Below are 26,714 nucleotides of genomic sequence, written 5' to 3' on the forward strand. Positions count from 1 at the left end.
TATATATTTATTTATCTATTTATTTATAATTTGTTAATTACTTGTTTATTCTTATTTTTATTATTTTTTAAATATCATTACATTTTTTTTACAAAATGATATGTTAATTTTGAATATGAAAATTAATAATTTTAAATATAACAATCATTAAATAATAACAATCATTGTCAATGGATAAATATTATTTTTACAAAGATATTTTGTTATATTATAATATACACAAAATATAATATCAAATTTCTTTCTTCAAAGGAAAGAAACTTTATCTTTATTATTCGTCTGTTTTTCTTTCAATTTGTTGAATAATTATCATCGCTGAGCAGGTAGAAATTGAAATACGAGAGAAATAGAAGAAAAAAATTAGAAAGTTGAATCATTAATTCCAGTTGCATAAATGTAATAACAAAGGAATTTCTTTTTTATTTTTTCTCCACTAAACTTTTTTTCTACCAAAGAAATTGATTTTTATCGAATTTTCAATAGTATTTGATTATATCTGATTTTGATTGCACTTTTCTTTTATGTATTTCGAACCAATGTCCTATTTCATTTTTTTATAGATCAAATCTATTTTTGTATAATATATTCATATTTTTAATTAAAATATTATATAATTTATATAACTTCCCTAAAAAGTAAATAAAATTTAATGATATCAAAAATTTATTACGAAATTAAAATTGATCGATTATGTTGTTCAAAATGATGTTCTTTATAATATAGAAATATCAAAAAGATCCAATTCAGAAATTTAAAAAATTAATTTTAGGATCATTATACATAAAATATACATATTATACATATTATAAATATATTTATTATGCAATTTTTTTTTGCTATCCAAATTCACTATCAGTGGATGAAATTATATTTTCAAATTTTATTTATAAAATAAAAAAAATAGAAATAAAGTTTCTATGAAAAAAATTATTTCTTTTAATTACAAATATCATTTGATATAAAATTTATTAATTGTTTACATAATTAGAAATAAGTATTATAAAAATATTAATAATTTTTTTTAAAATTCATATTTTCATATAAAATCTTAATCATTGATATATATGTATATACAACTGTGAATCAATATAAAAAATATTTTTGTTTAATAATTTGTATTTCTAATTGTGTTTTTTCATAATCGAGTTTTACATATATTAAATTTTCTTTAATATCAAAATTTTTATTTTAGCTAATTTGTAAGATATAAAAAAATTTGTGTTCTTCATTATATATATAATATTTTCAATTCTTAAAATAATTTTTATATATTTGTACAAATATTCAATGATAACTCGTGCTTGTTGATTGCTTGGTAAATTTAAATCAAATAATTAGATAATGCAGATGAGGACTTTGTTAACATTAGAAGTTTGATCACGATGCATTCACAATTTCAACAAATAACGGGGTTCAAATCCTATTAGCATTGTAGATCGTGATTAGAACGTCCAACAGTTTATCATGTAAACGATCACGAAACGATCGTGTTAATATCTTTGATTGTCATTTGTCATTTGTCTTCATTTATTTGTCTTGATATATGATAAATAAATATAAAGATTTATTATTCATATAAATTCCATTTAAATAAAACATAATCTGATTAGTGATTGTAGATTATGTAAAATCATGTTATCAATCATGATTTATTTAATAATTATGGTCAATTATGATTTATTGTGATAATTAAGGTCATGTTAATTTAGTAATCATTATCCATGAGATCATTATATTTTTGATTCATGATTGAACCAGTAATTCATTTATAATAATAATACTGTATAATAATAATATTTTTGAGAAAATATATGTATGTTTATAAAGTTTTGAAGAATATAATTAAAATAAATTGTTTTTATTATGGAATATATTTTTTAGAAGAGTTCTTGGATTCTATAGACTAAAAACAAACATAAAAATTAATAGATTTATTTATTAAGTTATAAGTAGATTGTAGATTTTTATACAAAATTAAATTTTTTTATGAAAATATTAAAAAAACTTAAATGTAAATTTGCTTTGCTTAAATGTAAAATTCTTTAAATATCATATATAGTGCATATTATGTCTATTTTAGATATTTTGTGCTTTTTTATATATCATATACATTCTGTAGATTTTAAAATATATTACCAATAAGAATATTCTGAATAATTTTTTTTGTAATTAAAATCAGAGTTAAATAAATAAGAAATACAATTTCTTTTTAAAGATGTATTTATTTTTTATAAAATATCTTTGAAGAGTTGATTTTAGAAATCAAAACAAATATAAAAGTTAGTATATAAAAATATCGGTCAAGTTTACGTATTAAGGAATTGAATTTCCGTTAGACGAAACAAGATGGAAATAGAAAATGCTCTGTCTCCATTATGTCTCCATATGGCCGTTACATTCTATTTTCATCTCACTTCATGTGTGATCAACACAAGTTAAAATTGCTCATAACTCATCAATATTTTTATATACCAACTTTTACATTTGTCTTCTAAAAATTAATCGAATTTAATTTCGAAGATGTTTCATAAATATATTTAATAACATCTTGTATAAGAAATTAATAATTTAAAGATATTTCCAAAAAAATCGATATATTCACGTCAAAAATAAGAGATTGCAAGTCGGTAACTCGAAAAATTTAACTTCGAAAAAACTTTTTAATGTTTATCGAAGCATTATTGTGTAATGCATAAAAGAAAATAGACATATATAGACATATTGTACATAGTATGTCCATTTCTATCGTTGCAATATAACGTAATAATAAACGTTAAAAAGAAGTCGTAATATCCGCTTTTATGACCTTGATCCAAACCAGTATTTCTCAACTTTTTAAAACTTTTTTTTGATATGATATTTTATGATAAATAAATAATGTGTTAAATAATACCTAAATTTTTTTTTCATAATCATAATTATAAAGATTATATAAAGATAATTTTTAATCAGTTAAAGTACAGAATGAGATACATAAATACAAAATATTTTCTTCGAAACTATTGCAGATATCGATATGCTTTTTTTTGAAGTATAGTAAGTATAATTATAATATAAATTTTATAATATAATTTTATATACCAATATATTTTTTGTTAAATATAGTAATAGAATGATATATTAATATATATAAATAATATGTCATTATTTAGATATTCATTTAATAATATTCAGTTGATTTTCCATTCTGTATGATTTAAAGAATCATAATTTTCTTAAGCTTTTCTTATAAGTTCTTTATGTACTTTATTTTGTATAACATTTCATATTTAAAAATACATTTATATAATAAATTTCCAATATTTTTTCAATGTCCACTGCAATATATTATAAATTTATAATATATAGTAATATTCATTTTAGCATCTACAGTCAGAATCAAGAACATGTTGTGTTATCGTCTAAAAGTGACTCAATTCCCTTGCTGCAAATTTTCGCACGAGGAGAAATACATGTCACATTATCCCCACTGCTATGTAAGTGAAGTATATATTAAATCTATGCGTCACGTGACTAGATTTTCATCGAATCCAAGCGTCGCATTATGTCATGTGACGTGCCTTTGCCAGTGAAGATAATATGACATCGCGTATTATTTTCATGTGGAAATCAATGAGTCACTTTTAATGATGAAGAAAATAGCATATTGTCTCTTTTAGAGAATTCTGATTGGAACTCTCAATACGACTATGAACAAATAATATTTATAAATTTTGACTTGACTATTTCTCTTGACTATAGAAGAGTGGAAATAAGTGTGAGTCAGATAAATAATCGATTAAATCAAATTTTGTTCAAATCTCATTCAGTATATTTGAAATTTGCCTTGAGGTTTTCCATTTTTAAGAATCGATGGAGATATTGATGATACATATTAAAGCGAGCAGTATTGTAGTTTTATTTATTATATTATTTATTTTGAGACAAACAAGTATTTCATATCTGTATATTTTTTTGATCAATTGCATATATTCTTCTGATTCACTTAATCATGTTATAAAATGAAAAATCCATATCGATATAGATGATTAACTGCATTATAATATAAATTTTTTATACATATAGTAAATAATAAATTTATTTTTATACTTTATTTATTTAAATTATATTTTCTTTTCGTATTTTTGAATATTAATAATTGATATTGATAATTAATTTAATAGATAATTAGTTTATGGTTATGGAATGTTTATGATTAAATATATGTTTCCTACCATTAGTCAATATAAACTGCGAGCAATATTAATAAGTAAACAATATGTAAAATTAGAATATTGTAACATCAGAACATATGGATGCATGTGGATATTTGCAAAATTCAAATATTTACATGAATATGTATGAATAAAATATAAATATTTGAATAAATCAATGTTTCTTAACAGGAGATATTTCAAATGTACATGAATATTATGATAATATTATTAAAATTTTATTAAACATTTAATATTTACAAAATATTTAATATTCACTAATATTTATAATTAATGTAAATAATTAATACATATGAAGAAAATTATTAAAAGAAAAGAAAAAGAAAATTTATATGAATTTTATTTATATAAATTTTAATAGTAGACTTTTTATGAAATTTTAATTATGAACAACTTCAATAACATTTTAATTTATAATTTATGATTTAACATGATAATTTATGATAGTATTATAATATAAATAAAAATTATATTTCATATCTTTGTTAACAAATGAAAAAAATTAATTAAACATTAAACAATTATAAATATATGTATTTATTTAATATTTTTTTCATTCTTATGTTTTTATATGCTGTAAACATATTTTATATAAAGATATTAATATATTTGTGGAATATTTTTAGAATGTCGATTCTAAACGTCAAAAAGACATAAAAATTATATAAAAATGCTGATTGATGTTTATTTATATATCATATTAAATTATAAACAATTAAAGTTTACGAGAAAAAAGTGAATGAAATAAAATAAAATTGTGATGTAACAGAGATAGAATTATCCTTTTTTAAAATTTTAATTTCGTATAATTTAATTTTTTGGCATATCAACTTAATATCTTTATATGTTTTTTTCCCTTTGATTTCTAGAATCATTAATTCTTCCAAGATTAACAATATCATTTTTCATCTTTATACTTGCTGATTCATGATTATATTTTTATATATTTAAAAAATTTATTAAATTAATAATATGTACAATATTTTTATTTTGAATTAACAAACATAAGTTTTTAATATTTCGTACTTCAGATTTTAGTTTGAAAATCTTGAATTTTGATAAATAAAAAAAAATGTTATGTTTAATTAATATTACTTAGTTTTTTGAAAAAAATTTATATATTTATGAATTTCTTCAATATTAATATTGGAAAGACATACTTATTTTTTTATTTTTTATTTAAAATCATATTTTTCGATATGTTTTTAAATAGTTTTTAAATAAATTCGATTCGATATTATAAAATTTTTCTCGAAAATATTAGCAGATTCAAAGAAATATCATCAAAAGTGAAAAAGATATTAAAATTAAAAATATAAAAAAGTTATGATTAATTACATGTCAAAGTTTTTTCATTCTGAGAAATCTTGGAAATCTTATAATATATTTTAACATATTATAAATATATAAATGGATATAATTATATAAATATAGCTTTTATGTTAAAAGATATAAGTTATTAAATTTAATTTTTCTTATATTTAATATTATTTAATACGCAATATATAATACTTTAATTAATTATTAAATGCATTTCTGTTATTCTTAAAATTTTTTACACAAAAATTTAAATATTAAAAAGATGTACTTAAATTTTATTTTTACAATAATTTATTTTTTATTGTTCATAATATAATATCTAATGAAAAAAAAATAAATAAAAAAATAAAAGATTAATGAAAAAATGGTTATGATTTTCTTTAGTTACACTAGGTGTCGCAAAGAAGCGTGGCCCATTAGCTCAGTTGGTTAGAGCGTCGTGCTAATAACGCGAAGGTCGTGGGTTCGATCCCCCCATGGGCCAAATTATTTTTTTCTTCTAGTTTTAATCTCGAGATTGTCAATTGCACTAACTACAATAGATTTAACAATACTGAACTACTAAGATAATCGCTACTGGGACAAAATAAAAAGAAACAAAGATATCAATAAACAAACATACGATTTTATCTTAAATGTTAAATGCCAAATAGTAGAAGGCGACTGACCTATATCAAATTACACAACTGTAAAAACATTACCAAAACAAATTATATATATATTATATATAAATGAAATATATTATATAAGTTTAACAAAAAGTTAAAAGTTAAAAATTTTTCGTGAATATTTAAAAAATTAAGATTAAATGATAGTAATATGTAAAAAAAAAAAAAATTGTTTCATATATGTCATCAAAATTGATAAAGAAAAAAACTTTATCATAATGATTATCATAATGAATATATTTTTATTCTTTGAAATATTTCTTAAATGTTAATATAATTTATTTTCTTTACAAAAATAAAAAAAAAATAAACAAAAAATATGTTTTTATTATTAAATTTTTTATCATTCATTTTTTTCTTTATCTAGAAAAAAATAGTATAATAAAATATACTATAATAGTTTAATAAAATATAAAAAATAGTATAGATTTGAAACAAATTTTATTCAATAAGTATTTTGAAATGAGAAAATTACTATATTGTACAAATTATCATAAAGTTTTTAAAAAAAAATGATATAAAAATAAAATGCTCCTCTAATTTTAGTATGAAATAAAATTTAAAAAGTTATATGTTAATTATGGTAATTGAGGATTAATAGTTGACAAAACAAAATTTTTTTATCAATTATTCTTAAAAAAATTTGGATTTAAGATTTAATTATTTTAACTTGTAAATATATGGAAAAATAAAAATTAATAATATCTATTTTAATATTAAATTCAAGATATGTTTCCTAAATGTATAAGATATACAAAGATATAACTACTATTAAAATTCTTTTTTCGAAACTAGAAGACATGTATTTGTATTCTTTAAGCAAATATGGTTGATAAAACAAGATAAGTTTCACCTCGGTTGCTCGTAAATAATGCATGTTTCCGGATAAAGTTTTCAGATATACTCGAAAAACTTGATAAATTTTTAAATCACGCTTGCACGTCCTTCCAAACTTTTTTGTATATATATTTTATATAACTTTTTTTCATTCCCTTTAGTCTTTTTTAATCTTCAAAATTGAACTATCTGAATAGATTGTTTCGTTTAAATTTTATCAATTTAGCATACAAATTTGTTTTTTCTCAGATTAATCGAAAAACTAAAAAGTTAAATGGAAAGAATAATGTGAAACGTTCTTGAAATCATAGGATGAAAATTGATGATTTATTTTTTATGGAAACTCTAATTTATTGGTATACTTTTATGTAATTGCAACATAAATATATAAATTTTGAATAATATTTATATGGAATATATAAGTTAATATAATTATATATTTTTAGATACTGAAAAATTAATTTTAAAAGTTAAAATAAAAATAAAAATATCGGATAAGGCTTATTTATTAAAAATTTATTATAAATTTAATGAAGCGAACTAGAAATAATGAAATAGCTTTACGTTTCATTCTATTTCTGTTTTATTTCATTTAACTTATTATAATTTATATTATAATTTAATATTTTGACTATTGAGGTACTAGCACTCCATAACTATTAACAATATATTATATTTATTTAATTATCTTTTTGTGCATTGTTTTGATTATTTTTTATTTTTTCTTTTATAAGCATGATAAAAATATATTTTGTTAATATTTAATAATTTTTTTCTAATAATGTTAATTATTATAAAATTAGATTCAAATTATTATTATATTTTTGCGTTTATTTTGATTTTTAGAATCGACCTTTTAAAGATATCTCATGAATATATTAATACTAGTGTATATATATATATATATTATGTATATAAGAAAATATTTTAATTTATAGTTTATTAATTTAATTTATGTTACCTTTTATCATAAGATTAGATATATTTTTCTTTCTCGTTTCCTATGATTTAACGAAATCAAGAAAAAAGATACTTAAATCTCAAAATACTTACTTCCTCGAATAACTAATTTTCCAGTGCTGATCCTGCGATTGTTATCTGAGATATTACTGTAAATCATTTTGAAAGAATAAAATAGTGAAAAATTCCAGAAAGATGAAACTAATATTAAAATAGCCTGTAGGCTATATATGAAAATCATAAAGTATCATTGAAATATATAAGTATGATCCACCACAATTGTTTTAGAAAAAAGAAATCAAAATTTTGTAGAAAATATAAAATAAAATATAAATAAAAATCTGATGTGTAATTAAAAAAAAGAAGAAAAAAACTTTTATATGATATTTTAATATAAATACAATTCATAAAAAAAAATTTCATTTTTTCTATACAAAAAAAATATAAAAAAATAAATTTTTATGCAAAAGTTATAAAAGAAACATATAATAAGAATTTTTATTTATAAAGAACATGAAAAACATATCTTTATGAAAAACATATTTTAAATTTTTATAAATTTATATCTGATCGTTTCAAATAAAACATAATTAATTATTTAATTTAATTAATTTCTAGCAAATTTATCTAAATTTATCTAAATTTATAGCATTATAACATTATCATGTTAATAAAAATATTATAGATAAGAAAAAAATTTAATTTTATTACATAAGTTATAAGATTTGGAATGTAGATATAATATATAGATATTTTTTATAAAACAAAATAATCTTGATAATAACGTTAAAAAATAATTCTATTATTATTATAATAATGATAATTCTATTTAATTAAATATTCTCTCAATCATTTTTTAGATTTACTTTATTTTCTTAAATGTTTTAATATTTTTGAAAAAAACCTGTACATTGTGATAATCAATGGCATATCAAATTCGAAAATTCTATATATATATTTTTACATATTTCTACATATGACTTAGATAGAAATTAGATAGAAAAAAAACATTAAGTATAAAACATGTAATAACAAATATAGATGTTTATTTCAAAAGTTAAACGAAATCTTTACAGAATCATCGTAAAATCAAATGTAAATCGACATTATATATTTCTTTTAAACCTATGAATTTTTTCCAAAAATATTTTTTCATGTCATCTATATTTTTGAGATATATATTTTCTGTAAAATCCTGCAGAAATTAGTGCTAGATATATTTTATGCAAAAAATATTGCAAATAATTGTTAAAACAATTTTGTTGAATTATGAAATAATATTTGAAAATTTATTTACAATAATAAATATATAGAAAAATATTTATTTACAATAATTTTTATATATGTTAAAGCTTATATTAATTATTTCAAATATTATTTTTGTGATTATTATATTATTTAACATGTATTTGATTTTGTAATCATCAACAAACATTTTTTATTGATTCTAATATGCTAAATATAAATATATTTTTTTCTAGAATCTAGAATTCTTGAAAAAAATCTATTTTAAAAGAAGAAGACAATTTTTCAGACTTTGAAATTGTTATGCTTTTGCAATGATATTAATTAAAAATGTGATTAATGATAAAAATGTGATCTAGTTTTATTAATTTTTACTACATTGTATTAATAAAAGTTTTTTCTGTTATTTTATAAATTCTCTAAAATAAAATGATATAAATAATTATAAAATTATAAATATCTAAAAACATTTAAATAATGATAAAAGTTAAAAGAACATTCAAGAAGCATTCATTTTTATTGGTAGTTTTCAATTTATTTCAATTTATTTATTCAAATTAACAGTCTAGAAGAAAATTTAATCATATTATATGATAGAACAGAGGAAAGGATCGAGAAACTACAAAATTATTTTTATTATTAGTATAAAAGCAAAATAATTTGAATTATATATAATAATATAATAAAATAATTTGAATAATTAAAATAATAATTAAAATAATAATAATTTGAATATTAAATAATTATTATGTAAAAAGACAGAATGCTTCTAAAATTAAAAAATTGTAATTTTTTTCAATTTTTCAAATTTTTTAAATTGTGAGTTCTGAAAAAAAATACTTTGTAGATTTGTATTCAATACATTAAAATCTATTAAACTTAACAATTCAATTTATATTGAAATCTATTGAATTTAAAATCGTCTATTGAAAAATACAAAAAAAAAAAAAAAAAAAAAAAATTAAAATTTATCGAATAATATTATTCATTAAGAATAAATAAAATGAAAAGTATAAAAAAAAAACATATTTGTTTAAAGAATAATCTCTTATATTTTTTGATTAATTGAATTTTTAAGTAAATATTAATAATGTGAGTACAAATTTTAAATATAATAATAATAATTATACACTTAATCAAGTTAAAATAATATTCAAATATTTTATTGCATGTAAGAATAAAAAAATAAAGATTAAAATAAACAATTTTCTTTTGTTTCCAAAAATATTCTGCTCGGATTTATACATTTCGTATATACCTATTCTTGTAGAAATTTTGTGGAAACATTATCTATAAAAACTTTTTTTATTCTTAACGGAACAAAAATTTTAGAATTTATATAATAAAAATATTATGAAAAGAAGTTGCAGAATTTTATTTTTTATTAGAAAAAATTTTTTTGTTTTTGTAACAAATTAGATTTTAGATTTTTATTTAATAAACAAAATTATTTAATAAATAAACACATTATGAATATGTTTTATTATATTGTATATTAAACTTTTTTAATATTGAATGATTTATTGAAAAATTTAATATTGATGAACAAAATATCTTTAAATATCTTCAATATAAAAATTTTTACTTTTAATATTAGTTTAATATAAGTTTTTTTATTAAAAGTTCTAAACTTTAATTTTCAAAAATTTTTTTATTTGTTTTCAAACCTTATAATGTAAGAACTTTTTTATAAAAGTTTCACAGTTCATGTCATAATTAGAAATGAAAAAGTTTAGTAACTGTTTCAAATCCTAAAAGAAAATATTTATTTCAATTTCTCAGTTATGAAAAAAATATGTAATTTAAATATCTGTTTATTACATGTTTATAAAAATTAAATAATTATTTAAGATAATATTTTTTTAAGATTTTTTATTATAAATAAATAATATTATTTCAAATTATTTAAAATTGTTAGAATTATTTTTATAGAAATATTTCTAATTCTTATTTCAAACAAGATTTAATTAAGATTACTAGAAATCTTTTTAAATATAATAAGATTATGTCATAGCTAATATCTTCTTAAAAAGCTATTTTTAATAAAAAATAATAACATTTATGTTTATTTTTAACCTATAATAAATATAATATTCATATAATGTATAATATTCATATATTATTCATTTAGTTTTTAACTTTTTCAAAAAAATATTCTCTTTTTAATTAAAAAAATTTCAAATATTAATTTATATAATTTATATTTTCAGAAATTTCATTAAACATGCAGTGAATAAAATATATAGTAATTCAATTAAATAATTGATGTTGGATTGAAAAAATATAATGAATATAATATTAATTTTAAAATTAAATTATTTTTTTTACATATAATTGCTTTTATTTTATTATTTATAATTATTTATATTTTATTATTTATAATTGGATATTATTATATATAAATTGTAAAACATTTTTACAATTTATTTATCAAAATTGCATATTATTTGTTTAATTCTTTATAATAAATTATAACCATAATAATTTGATTTTACGTTTAAATTTTATACTAGAAAATAATTCTTTGTAATTGAAATTGGATTTCTAAAATAATAGATTTAATATTTTAAATGATACAATTAATGATAAATTATATAAATATAATATAAATATCATTTATAAATAATCGTAATTTTATTATTAGTGTAACTTATTCATAATAGATGAATTTTGCAACAATAGTTTGTTAGAAAATTTAAGAGAATTTATCTTAATGCAATTGTAAAATGTTAAGTCAAAAATGAAATAACGGTCCCATAGAGAACTTGAATCGTTTAGCTAATTCAACTGTTTGCCCTAATTTTATATGAAACAGTGTAGCGATGAATGAAAGATAATGTAAAATATATGGTATAACATCTATGAACAAAGATAAGAGAGATAAATCGAACGAGAAAGAAAATAAATAAATGTGAAAGGAAATAAAAAAAAAAAATAAAAGCAAAAAGGATGGAGTAGAGATGTAATTATCGGTAAAATTATCGATAAATATTGATAATATCGGAATGTTATCGATAGTCGATATATCGATATTATAATTAAAGCGAACAGAAGCGAATGAAATAGACCGCGTTTTAATCCTAATAAAGTCACACAATATATTTACGTTTATTTGAATTTTTTATAGATAACATATTAATATTAGATAATTGAAATTGTAATTTTGTTATGTGTAATTTTATTCTTCAAATAATTTATGCATATTTATATTTTATATAATAGGTTATAAATATCATATACAATCATTTTGGAAATTAATTCTTTTTGAATAATTCAACAACAAATTTCACAATAGTTTAACAAACTGATAAATTCTTGAGAAAATTATATAGAGTGATGAATATAAGTTTGAAATATTAAATGATGATAGATTAACACTTTAAAAAAATCTCGATCGTAACTTCGAAATGTTTCGAATTTGAAAATTAAAAATAAAATTAATAATTAATAATAAAATAATAATAATAAATTAAAATAAATAATAAATTAATAAAAATTAAATATTCGAGAATAATCAATTTAGTAATTATTCATGAAATAACAACAATTAAATATATAAAAATATTGAAAAAAAATATATTCTGCTGCCAAAAATTTGAAAATTTTATTTTTTAATAAGATAATTTTAAATATAAAAATAAAATTATTATAAAATTTTTTGAAGTTTTAATCTAATTTATTGTATCATTATAATCAATATCTTATATTTTTTTATCAGAATTTGTTTATATTTATATTGATGCATATTCATTGTTACTATTATACATTGAATTATTTTGATTAATATTACACTTTCATATTGTTATTTTCATTTGTTAGAATTATTAGGATTTTATCAATAAAAAGTTCTTTGACACAGATTTCTTTACACACAGCTAAGATTTTTTTTTACTGATATACAACACCTGGCGTCGATGTCACAAAGAGTAAAGATACAAAAAGAAAACTATGTAATAGTGTTACACTTGCATACAAAGTTACTCAATAGATGGCGTGAACGTTACAATTACGTTAAATAATAACTCATAAGAATTAAATATTTTTATATCGGAGATTGAAGTGAAAAATTAATATTTTCAATATAAATTCAAATACAAAAATAAAACTGCAACATAGACTGTACATATATATGATATGTGATAACTTCACATAGAAAGAAATGTGTTAAGTAATTTTCTTACAATTGATACATTGCATTTTGTGTTATTACATATCTTATCTAACAATATTTTAAATTATCTTAATATATCGTTAAGAATCAATAAAATATCGATTGTGAATTTGTAAATAATTTTTTAAGGTATATTAAAATATATTAATTTTTAAACTTTTAAATTTGCACACGCAAAATGAAATTGTTTAATTAAAGAGTACATTTGTTTTTTTCTAATTCGTTTAAGTTCAGTTAAATTCATTCGAATTCGTATAGTGCAATCAAGTAAGTGTAATGTTGCAGTACTTAAGTAGTAAGTACGTATATTATAATTTTTGTTTGGTACAAATCTGCAACTTTAATAATTTTTCTTTTGTTTCCATAAAATAAACAAATTTATTATGAAAAGTATGTTCTTCAACTCCACCCTTATACGATATCTATTTTCTTTTATTTGTTTACCTTAACATAATCAATAGTCACATCTCAAGAGTATAATAGAATGTCGACAAGAAAGGATAAATGTTACAATATAAAGTTATGAAATATATTCAAGTCTTTTATATTCAGTGATCTTCCCATCAATATTCATGATATAAAATTTTTCATAAAATACAATTTTCTTAATATGCCTTCAATTAAATTGTATATACAATTTAACTTAACTAGAATCTCATTCAGTTTAATATCGAAGATCGAGAGTGTGCGCGTGAAATGAAAGACAGATAATCGACATCCTTCATGGGTCAGGTCAATCGTAGGTCTCGATTGGTTAGAAGTACCTAATTACTCGTTCAACCTTTATCGATTTGCTCTTCGTCTAAAAATTTCCTCTAATCGTTGGCATCGAGAAGAAATCAATGAAGAAGCATAGTATCTGGTACCTTTTATTATTATGCATGATATACAACGTGATAAAAAAAGAGTTCATTACTCTTAGCGTAAATAGTACATGCTAAATGAAAAAAAAAAAAAAAAAAATTCTAATAAAAATGAATTTCTCTACTTAGGTACTTAGTTTTATGAAATATTTATATTTTTTGATAACAAAGTTTTTAAATTAAATATTATTAGCAATTAGATTATAATCTGATAAGAATTATTAGATAATAATTATTATTAATTATAATAATTATTAATTATTAAGATATATCATATTTTTAATATAATAATGAACTATATTTTGAATATTTTATACTTTTCTGAATATCATATATAATTTGTAGATTTTTTTTTAAATTTTGCATAAATATATAATACATAAAATATTTGCAATTTAATAAATTCATTTATATTGAGTTTGCAATGATATATTTAATTTAATTTAAATTTAAAATAATATACAATATATATCTGATTTCTTTCTAAATTTTATTTCTTATTTCTTCACAATTTTTAGTTTATATTCACACAATATGTATTTACATGAAATTACTACATTTATTTTTTTTTCATGTCAGTACTAGTAGTCAATAGGTATAAGATAATGTAATTAATTAGTACAACATAGTTTTTTGCAATACCGTTTCGCAATTTTTCCACTAGATGTTACTAGGATTAAATGATCAATATTCAAGTAGAATGAAAAAATAAAAATTATGTACTTATTTTCTCTCGGTAGAAAAAATCCTTATTATCCCTAATTTTCTAAATTTTTTAGATTTTTGAAAATAATTAAAATAAAATTTTTTTTAAAAATTAAGCATTTTCTAATATACTTTTATTTATTTTTTATTTACAATTTTATATACAATTTGTGTTAAGCAAATGTTAAAAATTACTTTTTATTAATAATGCAATTTATATTGTATTCCTATTTTTAAAAATTTTTCTTTAAATTATTCTTTTAAAGAAATTTTTAATATAATTATATCCATTTTATATCCCATAAAGTAAAATCTTATCATTGGAAATATAATTTGCAATAAAAAATTTTTTTTTTCTGATTATCTATTTTAAACTTTACGTTCTAATATTTTTTTTTTCTGTTAAAAAAAAAAAAAATATATCTTTGGTATTTCATTTTATTCTATTTTTTCCTCTACCTAATTATCTTTTCTGAATCGAGTATGGTTAATATTTTTTAATTACAGTTATTTTCATTTCGGTTTAATACCGACTGAGTTCGTTATTCAAAGTACGAATGAAAGAATAATTGGAATTTTTTTTCTTTTTAATCTCCGCTCTTTCCAATTTGTGGACTGAGGATTATATACTTTTTCAACGTCTATGAAAAAAATATATCGCAAATCGTGCGCATGTAATTAAATCTTTGTAAATTTGTAATCAATTTTTTTTACATACTCACGAGTATTCTTTCCTTTCGCAAAAAAGAGAGAATCAGTACGTATCGTCAAATCCGAGTTCTTTTCGAATGTTGATTTTCATCGACGCGACATCAGTTTGCACGATCGAGTAATTAAACGATAATATTCACGAGAATTAACTAGAAATTTCTCGATTGGTTCATGAGATGTTTCCTTAACATAAGAACGTAAGATATTAGATACAAAACTATTTAAATTAAAAACTACAATTTTGCATTTAGTAACATTTTGTTAGGAAATTGAAGGATTTGCAACAAAAAAGGCAGCTTTATTTTTCATACGTAGAGTATATTAGTAATAGTATATAGACTGTTAATATATTTATGAGTTAATATATTTTTGGATCAATTCTAGAGATCAAAATAAACACAAAAATAAAATATCAAATCGTTTTACTATAAGTCATTTAATATAAATTATAAGTTGAAACTTGAATAAATATATGTCAAATGACTCGCAGGCAATATATGCCCAATCAATCGACATCGTATGTGTGTCTTGTCTATATATAAAAAATTTATTATTAAATTAGTGTATGTATTGTGTATATATAATAAAAAAATTTATTATTAAATTAGTGTTAATAATTCATTAACAAAATCGAAAAGAAAATTTTTGTAAAGTTGTTTGAAATTATAAGAAATATAAGAAATATAAGAAATACCAATTGAAATATCAATTTTATTTGTCAACTTTTTTTATATATAATATAATTAAAATATAATATAATTAAAAAATTAAAAAATTTTTTAATTGTTAATATAAAAATAATTATATTTTTTAATATTATTTAATAATAGAGTTTTACAATATGTTTTTAAATAACAAACTTCCAATTTGAAATTTTAATGTGATATTCTTATGTGTTTTTATTAGAAATTGAAAATGTTGAGATTCATTTTCTTTCATTTTCTTTAAATTTTGATTTTATTTTCATGATATCACAAAATTTTATAGGTTATCATTTTTTAAATACAATTGAAACTCAAAAGTAACTAAGATTATAATTTTGTTTATTTCCTTTTATTCCATAAAAATTTTTGTAAATCAAAATATAAACTTCTTATAAATCAACTAATTTGCATATATTACATTTTAACTCTATAATTTTTATCATCAGTGACTTTCCAATTTAAAGTAATTTATATTTAATATAATAATTTATAATATAATTTTTATAAATTATCAATAACTGATCATTCTTATATTGTTCTTTTTTTCAATTGTTATAATTATAATTATAATTATAATTACTTAAAAGATAAAAGATTTTCATGAATTTTTCTTTCCTTGAATCTTTGCATTTGAAAAAGTTTTAATATTCGTACAATCTTTCTATGTTAAATTTTTCTTTATTAGACATCTTTTATGGAAAGATAAAAGTGGTTAAAACTTCGATGAATCGAAATTTATATAACTTGAAGATGTCAATTCTACTCTTGAAATTTTAGTTATCCTAGAGATTCTATTATAATTATAATATGCCATTTAATATATAGTATATATATATATATATATATATATACTTCATATTTCTTCTATTATCAATTTCATGTATTTTAATACAGAAAAATAATTAATTTATTGGATTATTTATTAATTTTTTATTACTTTAATTTCAAGTATTAGCAAGATTATATCATTTTTTACTTTTAGAAATAACATATGAACCAGTAATTAGTTAAAGTAAAATAGAATAAGAGAAAATTTACTATAAGCTCATATTAAACCATGTAATAACTATTGGCATTAAAAATTGTATTGTCTGTTTGATACTATAAAGGAGTATTTTATTATAAAGATTTATCATTTAAACATATAGTCACTATATTATTAAGAAAAGAATTATTAAAACAGAAATCAAATTTAGATTAGTTGATAAAATTTGTATAAACATAACCTGGTTTCCTTTTGATTAAATTTCATATATTTTAATTTAATTTTTTTAAGATATACATATTTTTTAAAGTAAAAAAAAATTAAGTTAATTTACTATATTTTTAAAATATTATTAAAGTAAAAAAAATTATATAGAAATTTCATTTTAATAAAATACGTAAAAATAAAATTATTTCAGTTGTTAAATATGTAAAATACAAAATGATTAAAATTAAAAAATAAATTAATTAAATATTTATAATAATAATTAAATTTTTAATTTTTAATTATTTAAATATGAAGTAGGATATTACAATTTCATTTTCCTATATTTTTTAATTCACTATGCCTAAAAAAAAAAATGGATTCACTTCACTTTCAATTATATCACAATTTATATCATATTTTTCATTAAAACAAAGTTACAAAAAACAAAATTAGAGAGGTATAATTATTTGTAACTTTAAATAGTATTTTCATTTCAATAAGAAGTATAAAAAAAATTTTAATATTTTATTTTTTGAAAATTTTGGATTTTCTTACACAATAATTTACAATATTTAATAATATTTATTGTAATTTGATAAGTTATAAATTTCAATTTATAATTTTTTTTGTTAATTTTAAGTACATTGAATAATATAATTCATTGTAAAACTTTATTATTATTATTAGAATAATTTACAAAATTTCACTAATAATATAAATCTGAATTAGTAGAAAATCCCGATAAATTAATATTTTCTTTACCAATTTTACTAATTTTAAGAATATTGAATAAAATATAATTTGTAAAAATTAAATAATATATAAAAATATGAAACAAAATTTATTAATATTATCAAAATAATATTGTAAATTAATTATTAATATTTCATTAATAATATAAATTAAATTGTAACAAAAGCTTTGATGATATTATTGAAATAAAATATTTTATTAAAATTTTTATTCATAATTTTTAATAAATTAATTTAAATGCATAATTACAACGAATAAATTATAAAAATATATTTTCCATGTATTATACGAGCAAAGAGAAATACAGAACATAACGTTAAAAGGAAGTTTTTACATTACAATTAGGTTGTATAACAAGTTCGTTTGCGAGGACGATTAAAAAGATTTTGTTGTCTGTTTGGAATTACAAAGGAATACTTTGTTATGAATTTTTATCATAATGATGATAAAATAATAATGATAAAAAGTATTATGCTTAATTGGATCAATTGATAGAAATTGTACAAGAAAAATGGCCATTCCTCATTTTCATAAAAAGTGACTTCATTACGACAAACATTGTTATACATTAGCAACATTGAAATATAAGAATAAGATTTATGACTTTTAATAATAAACAAAAATTGTTTTTCATATTTTCATATTTTATTATATTCAATATTTTAAATAGTAAAATGAAAATTTGATGGACAAATTTTTTAAAATGCCATAAATTATCTAAAATTGATTTTATAACTTTTTTATTAATAAAATAATTACAATAAATTAATAAACCAATTCATTGACATTGTCAGACAAGATTTGGATTTTACTTTACTTATTTATAGTTTTTGTGCTATTAAAATATTTAATTAATATGTAAAAAATATTTATTCATATATGTTATATTACTTAAGATATAAACAAACAACATATGATTAAATTAAAGGATGCTTCATAAAATATAATAAAGTATATGAGGATATTAAAATATTCATAAAATTTTTTATGAGAACCAATTCTAAAGAATGAAACAAATACAAAAAATATACAAAAATATTGTTTGAAGCTTATTTAAGTTAATAAGCAATTAATATATAGAATAACTTCATCTCCATTGTCTTACTTTGTCTTCATCTTGTTTCATCATTCTTTAAACATAAGTACAAATTGTTACTTAATACTATGATGCGATACTAGCGCTATATAATCATTAACTACTAATATACTTATATAAATATACACATATTTACTTATTTACGTATTTATTTCTTTAATCATTTATTATCTTTATTTTTTCATATTTTAAATATTAAAATTATTTTTTCTTTTTTATTAACATATCATAAAAATATATTTTGTTCATTTTTGATGTCAAGATTGAAATTATCCAGTTATCTAATTTTATCCAGTTATTTAATTTTCCTTCAAAACTATCTCACGAATATTTAATATCTTTAAATTTGTTTTATCATCGCATCGATATTTCTTCTAATTTTTTCTACAGAAGAAAAATATGGAACACACTCATTTATATTGTTTATGTTATGCAAAATATGCAACAAAAAGCACATAAAAAAAATATGTATATACATGAAAATCCCCAGTTTTCAATAATCTTTTTTTTTATCCGATATATTTACAACACGACTTCGATGTTCACTCTACATTCAGTGAAATAATTACGATGCTGCTTGAGAGTTCTCGTTCGAAAATGTGATTCCGAACGAACGTGGTAAATCCGCTTTGCTTGCTCAGATTAAATTCAACGAATTTCGTTTGCATTAGCTTCGAGTTAGATTCGGGTCAACTTTTGCCTCGAATCTCGATTGGATCTGGGATCGCCGTATACGATATTCGAAAGAATACAAGTTTTAACAGAGGCGAAAGCTAAAGAATCGTCGAATGTAGAAATAAGTGCAAGTAACACCAAATTGAAAAGGAAATTTGAGAAATGTTTTTTAAATTCTTTAAGATAATAGAAATAATAAAATCTAATTCATTTAATCTGTTCATTTTAATCTTATATATATATATATATATATTTAGTTTTTTTTAAATTAGAATTATTCTAAGTTAAAAAAAAAAAATTTATTAAAGAACTCTTCACTATAGAATCTTTTAATAATGAAAGCAAAAAATTTGAAACACTGATATTTTACTTGATCATCATTGCTTTGAAAGTAATTGTAACGATGTCTTTAATCTTACAATATGAAAAGGTTAAAAAGGATGGAAAAGAAAATGATAAAATCTTAAATTAAATAAAATTTAATTTTTTGAAATTAAATTTCTCAGATTTTTCAATTTTAAAAAGATAGGATTTAGTTTTAATTAAAAGGCAGCATAAATATGTATATAATTTAAAATGGAACAAAAAAGTTAAAATTAAAATTGTATGATTATTTTCTATTAATGAGAAAAATTTATTTCTAATTTTAATCAGATTTAATATGAAGATAGTTTCGATAAAATTAATTTTCATTGCAAACATTAATAAATTTTTTATTATATATACCTTTTGTATTTATTTGTCTTTAATTCATATTTTTATCATGTTATTAATAATGTATTTTAACTTCTGTTTTCTTTATTTTTATGTTATAAATTCATTGATATTTGAAAACGAAAACGAAAAACGATATTTACAGATAAATATATAAATTAAAAATATTTGTGAAATAATAATTTTTAATTTGTTCCAAATCTTTTAATCTTATTATGTTCTCGAAATTAATAGAAAAATTCATTAGTATAAGAATTAGTAACAATATCTAGTTAGGAATATTAGAATACAAGATTGGCAAGAAACAGGAGATAATCAGAAAGAACCAGCTATAAAAATAATAGGTAAATCATAATTTAAGTCCAATTAATAAAAAATGGAATTATATCATGGAATTTCATATTTTATTAAATATTTTGTAATAAATTAAAATCAACACAATATTGAAATCAAAAAATATAAAAAAATAAAAAAAAGCTATTCTTAAATATTTATTTATTATTTAAATTATATGAATTATATGAATTATAATATAAATAATTTTCATAAATGATTTACAATTTCTTGTTTGTAAACTTAAAATTCTATTAATTTAGGATGAAAAGAATATTTTAAATTGTAATTTATAATAATTATTATTTTTTAGTTTTAGTTTTAGTTTTAATTATAATTTTAAAAATAGCACAATATTTTGTATAATATAATATAATATTATTACGATATCACTTTTTTTCTTTTCCATCTACGAATATTAATTAAAATCTCTGGATTCATGACATTCCATGGCTTATATTAAAATGGCAATCAAGATTTTATTTATAACATGAACTATGAAATTTTTTTTTAAAAAATTTTTACATTACAAGTTTTGATGAGAACAGATAAAAAAAATTTCTTAAAAATAAAAGTTTTAATTTTATAAGAATTTATGAAATATAAAAATAAGAATTTTTTTTTACAGAAACATATATTTTTATTCATTTATATTAAAAAATCATATAAATACAAATATTGAAATATTTTAAATATTATTTAAGAATAGACAAAAATATTAAATAATAATTTATAATATTTCTTATTAATGTATTATGATATTTTATTGTTAAATAAAATTATTTATTTTTTAATAGTTTAATAATTTTATTTATCTTATAGAATTTTATTTTATTTTTTAACAAACATTTTGAAATAATTTATAAAAATTTATTTACAAAAACAAATATTTATCGATATTAAAATGTTTTTCAATATTATAACAAATGTTGAATATATATATGTTTGATAACTAAATATATTTATTTAATTAAACATAAAACTTATATTATTAAATGACAATGAATAATATTATTAAAAATAATATTAAAAATATTACATCATATCTATCATAAACATTAATGATATATTGTTAAATAAAACTACTACCTAATAATTTTATTTATTTTATGAAATCTTTTTTAATAAATATTTTAAAATAATTTGTTTCTATATACTTCCAATATTTTTATTAAATAGATTATAAAATATCTATTTCATAAATTCCATTTTTTAAATAATTTTTTAATTATAATGCTTCTTTTCATAAAAATTTAGTTACTTATAAATTTAATTACTAATAAATTTAGTTTATTTATGAAAATGTTAATGATAAAATGTAAAATTTGAATAGAATTTTTTTAAAAATGAAAAAAAAAATCTATTTGTTTCAATATATATAACAGAAATCTGATTTCAAAATATATTCAAATTTCTCGAAATTCTCGATATTTTAAAGATTCTGTCTTACATTTGTGATCAATAGTGAGTTATTTTTAGGAAACAAATTTGATCTTGAACAAATTTTTGATTCAATTTGATTGAACGATTTGAATTCTCATAGATTGCTAATTTTCCAATTTATTAAAATTAATATATTTCATTTTGTAATAAACTTTAGAATATCTCATTTATTAAACGTGAGCTTCAGAATATTCTATTATAAATCAAGGGATTAAATTCTTTAGATGGATATTAAATGCTCTCCAATATAATGATAAATTAACGACTTTATTAATCTACATCATATATAATTTATGTGTATATTATGTACATGTATACTAAGTCTTAGAAATATTACTAATATATTTTCTTTATGATTAAGATTTCATATTTCGTCTACCGATCGAATCCAATGTAGCATTTAATCATTTATTTTTAATTTTGTTCTTTTTCTTATATTACTTATATAAAAGTTAAATAAAGTTATATAAAATGTTATTATATTCATGGAAAATCCTTGTAGATTTAATTCTAAAGATAAAAACAAACGTGAAAATTGATATATAAAAATAATGATTAAGTCTTATTTATTAAGTTATAAACAATTTCTATTTCCGTCACATTCCATCTTGTTTTATCCAAAAAAAAACATAAATTTCTTGTAATTTAATAAATAACTTCATAACTTCATAATTTAATAAATAATTTTAATAACTTCTATTCTTTATTTCAAATCATCATTATATAATAATTTACATTTTTTTAATTTCTTAAAAATTATAAAATAAACTAGATTAAATGTTTATATGTAAAAACAGCAAAAGCAAAGATTCAATGGAACAAGAATTCATAAACAAAGAAACATTAATAAAAAACAACGGTTGTCATGAAAGTTCATTATAATTTTTATTTTAATTATTATAATACTATGACAAACATTTAGTTTAAATCAATTTTAAGAATTAACAAAATATTGTATTGTATTTTTTAACATTTTTTATGTAGAAAAATGTAATAATTTGAATATTTGAAAAGTAATAATAAATAATAAATAATAAAATAAATAAAAGTAATAAATTAGCTATTAATAGTTAATAATTACTGATATTTTTAAAGATTTCACTATTATCACTATATATTATTTATATATATTATCTATGTTTATATATATGTATATATATATGTATGTATGTATATATATATGTATAATATATATGTTTATATATGTATATATGTATATATTATCTATATATTTAATCTATATAGATTAAATATTTTTTTTGTATCTTTTGCATTAATAATCCCAACATTTTATTTTTTCATATTCAAAAACTCTTAGATTTAAAAAAAGCAGAAACATTTTATGAGCTCTGATAGAAACAATGGTTAATATATATAATTACAATTAGACAAAACTAAAGATAAGCAACAAAAAAATAAATATAGGTGTGCGAATAGACATACATATACACATCTATAACCAACACTAACTCGAGACATCATCAAACTGCCAACCTCTTTTATGTTACACGCTACTACTTCCCTAATGACATGGCTATGTTTTTTCAACCGAAAGAGAGAAATATTTTTACGAGAAAGGAAAAGAAACAGAAAGATGCATACTAGTTGTTTCTGGCAGAAGTCGTATGTCCTTTGCGGTGCTCTTTTCATTAAAGAGCTTAGCAGCTGAGAAATCACACGTTGAACAGAATTCCGTGGCTTTTGTTTGACTCTAGAGTATTGCTGTGATTCCAGACTACGTGCACTCGCGAGACCGCTTTTAACAGCTTTTAAAATTCCCTCTCTTGCCGTGCAATGACATTCCCTTTGCGACTTGCCCGATTTCTATTCACTTTTCCTTCAACTGAGGTCTCGGACGTTACGTGTAAACGTCCTTTTCTTTTTTTTTTTCATCTCCCTAAAAGAAAAACCTTCGTGCTCTCTCGGTAATCTATCCATCGCCTCGAACCGTTTTCTTTTCTCGTTCGATTTCTTTTTTCCCTTTTTTACCGAGAGACGGTAAATCCGCGCTAATTAACCTGACACGCGTGACGGGTAAAAACCTCTTTACAATTTACACGAAAATAGTTTTATGTGTTGAGAAAAAGATAACGATATGGCTAGCTATATTTTTTTATTAAAATATAATTCATGATTTAAATTAATAATTATTAAATAAACTTATTAAATAATTATAATTATTAATTATTATATAATTATTAAAAACAATTTTTGGCGAAATTTATTTGAAATGATAATTTAAAAATAATTATTTCAAATAATGTTAATCATTGTTAATCATTATTCGATACGTATAATGTTTATTTAATCAATATTATATTTTTTTATTATATTTATTTAAGTTTTTTATTTGGCCAAGTGTGTAATTGAAAAATTAATTATTTGAAAACAATAAAGTTTATTTGTTAATTGAAAATTTATTTAAATTTATTTTTCAATAAACATTCAAAATATATAATTAATTAATATTATTATTATTTTATAACTTTTATTTTTATAAATTAGTAATAATATATAATAATAATAATTATACATAGTAATAATGTAAATATTTGAAACGTTGCATATTTAATAAGAATTAATTTGAATAAAAAATTACAAATAATAAATAATACTTCATAAAGTAACAAACAAATCATTTTATTGCAAGTAAATCGATTTACTTTTCGTGTAAAATATTTCATAAACTATACATGATATTTAAAAATTTAAACTTGATATCGTTTAAAAATTATTAGAATTGCATAAAAAATTATTTATGCAATGCCAAATTTTCGAATAGATCTACTTATATCTAACAAACAGCAAAAGTTAAAAAAGGGAGAAGAGGAAAAATTCTTCCTTTGGAAAAAGCTGTCGAAACTTACCTGAACGCCACCCACTCCAACTATGAAGAGTAGTTGAACCATGAAGAGAGCTGCCAAGAGATTCATAAGGGTCGTGCCCGCCAGGCTTCTCAAATCCGAGAATAAGCTGAAACACGAAGGAACTTTTATCTACAAAAATCAAATAGCACGCATATTAAACGTATAGTAAACGTATAGTGATAAGTATTATTACAGATAAAAAATATAATAAGAGAAATAATTATTCGTAATTTTTGAAATTGATAATATATGATTTTATTTATTATTAATAAATTTATAACAAGTTTAAGAAATGCAATTTTTTAAGATAATTTAGAAAATAGAGAAGTTTATGAATTTATGAAAAATTGGAATTGTATAAAAATGTACAAAATGCATGTGATGTACAAAGAATATTGAATAATAGTATAACAATAATATAATGTAGTAATAATAGTATTAGTTAGCAATAATATAATATTAGGAAATTAATTAATAATAAGAAATAATTTAAATAATTTATTTCGTAGAATGTTAATTAAATCATTTAATTAATTAAAACATATATATGAAATATTTCTTATTTTAAAAATAAATTATTTCTTCAATAATTTCAAAATAATGTAATTTGAAAATTGCTTAAAATAACCAGATTTGATTATATTAAAGAAAGAAATAGATCTCTATTTTAATTCCATTCATTTAATTTTGTAATTGTATATATATTTTAATTTGTATTCATAGTTTATTATATCTATGATCATGAGACAATTTACATCATAGTCTCATAATAATGATAGAATCAAATAGGAAAAAGTTAAATAGATGATTAATATTTTTGTTTAAAAAAAAAATAAGAAAATTAACAAACAATTATTTTAATTTATATTATTAAAGAGATCAATTATTTCTATTATAATACATAATATATGCATAGTAGAACATTTTCATTTTCAAACAAATCAAATCTATTGAATCCACATTTGCTTAAATATAATAAATTATATAATTTCTTCAGAGTTATATGATTCTATCATTATTTCTATAATATTACATTATTTTTGAGTTTCAAACTTATTTTTAAAGTTAGAAAATTTTTTTTTAAAAAATCTTACAAATGCTTCGAAATAATAATATGTAGTATAACATAATATTATAATAAGATATTTTCATTACTACTGGTTTAATAAATAAATTTTAAATAAATTTTATATAAGTTTAAATAAATTTTTCCTTTTCTTAAAAAAAAAAAAAAAAAAAAAAA

At 18.6% G+C, this 26,714-nt stretch overlaps 1 protein-coding gene and 1 non-coding gene across 4 annotated transcripts in view; one reads left to right on the forward strand and one right to left on the reverse strand.

Moving 5' to 3' along the window:
• The window catches only part of LOC102676123 (cadherin EGF LAG seven-pass G-type receptor 1-like), a 154,115-nt gene that overhangs the window by 27,598 nt on the left and 99,803 nt on the right, over positions 1-26,714 (reverse strand). For all 3 annotated transcript variants that reach the window (XM_031514804.1, XM_031514805.1, XM_031514806.1), the window contains one exon: positions 25,472-25,577. In XM_031514804.1, coding sequence (XP_031370664.1) covers positions 25,472-25,577 — 106 coding nt within the window. The remainder of the gene's footprint in view (positions 1-25,471; positions 25,578-26,714) is intronic.
• Positions 5,945-6,018, forward strand: Trnai-aau. The gene has a single exon. It is a non-coding gene; the product is annotated as a tRNA-Ile (tRNA).

Source organism: Apis dorsata, unplaced genomic scaffold (genome assembly GCF_000469605.1).
Source record: "Apis dorsata unplaced genomic scaffold, Apis dorsata 1.3 scaffold_1187, whole genome shotgun sequence".
Lineage (NCBI taxonomy): Eukaryota > Metazoa > Arthropoda > Insecta > Hymenoptera > Apidae > Apis > Apis dorsata.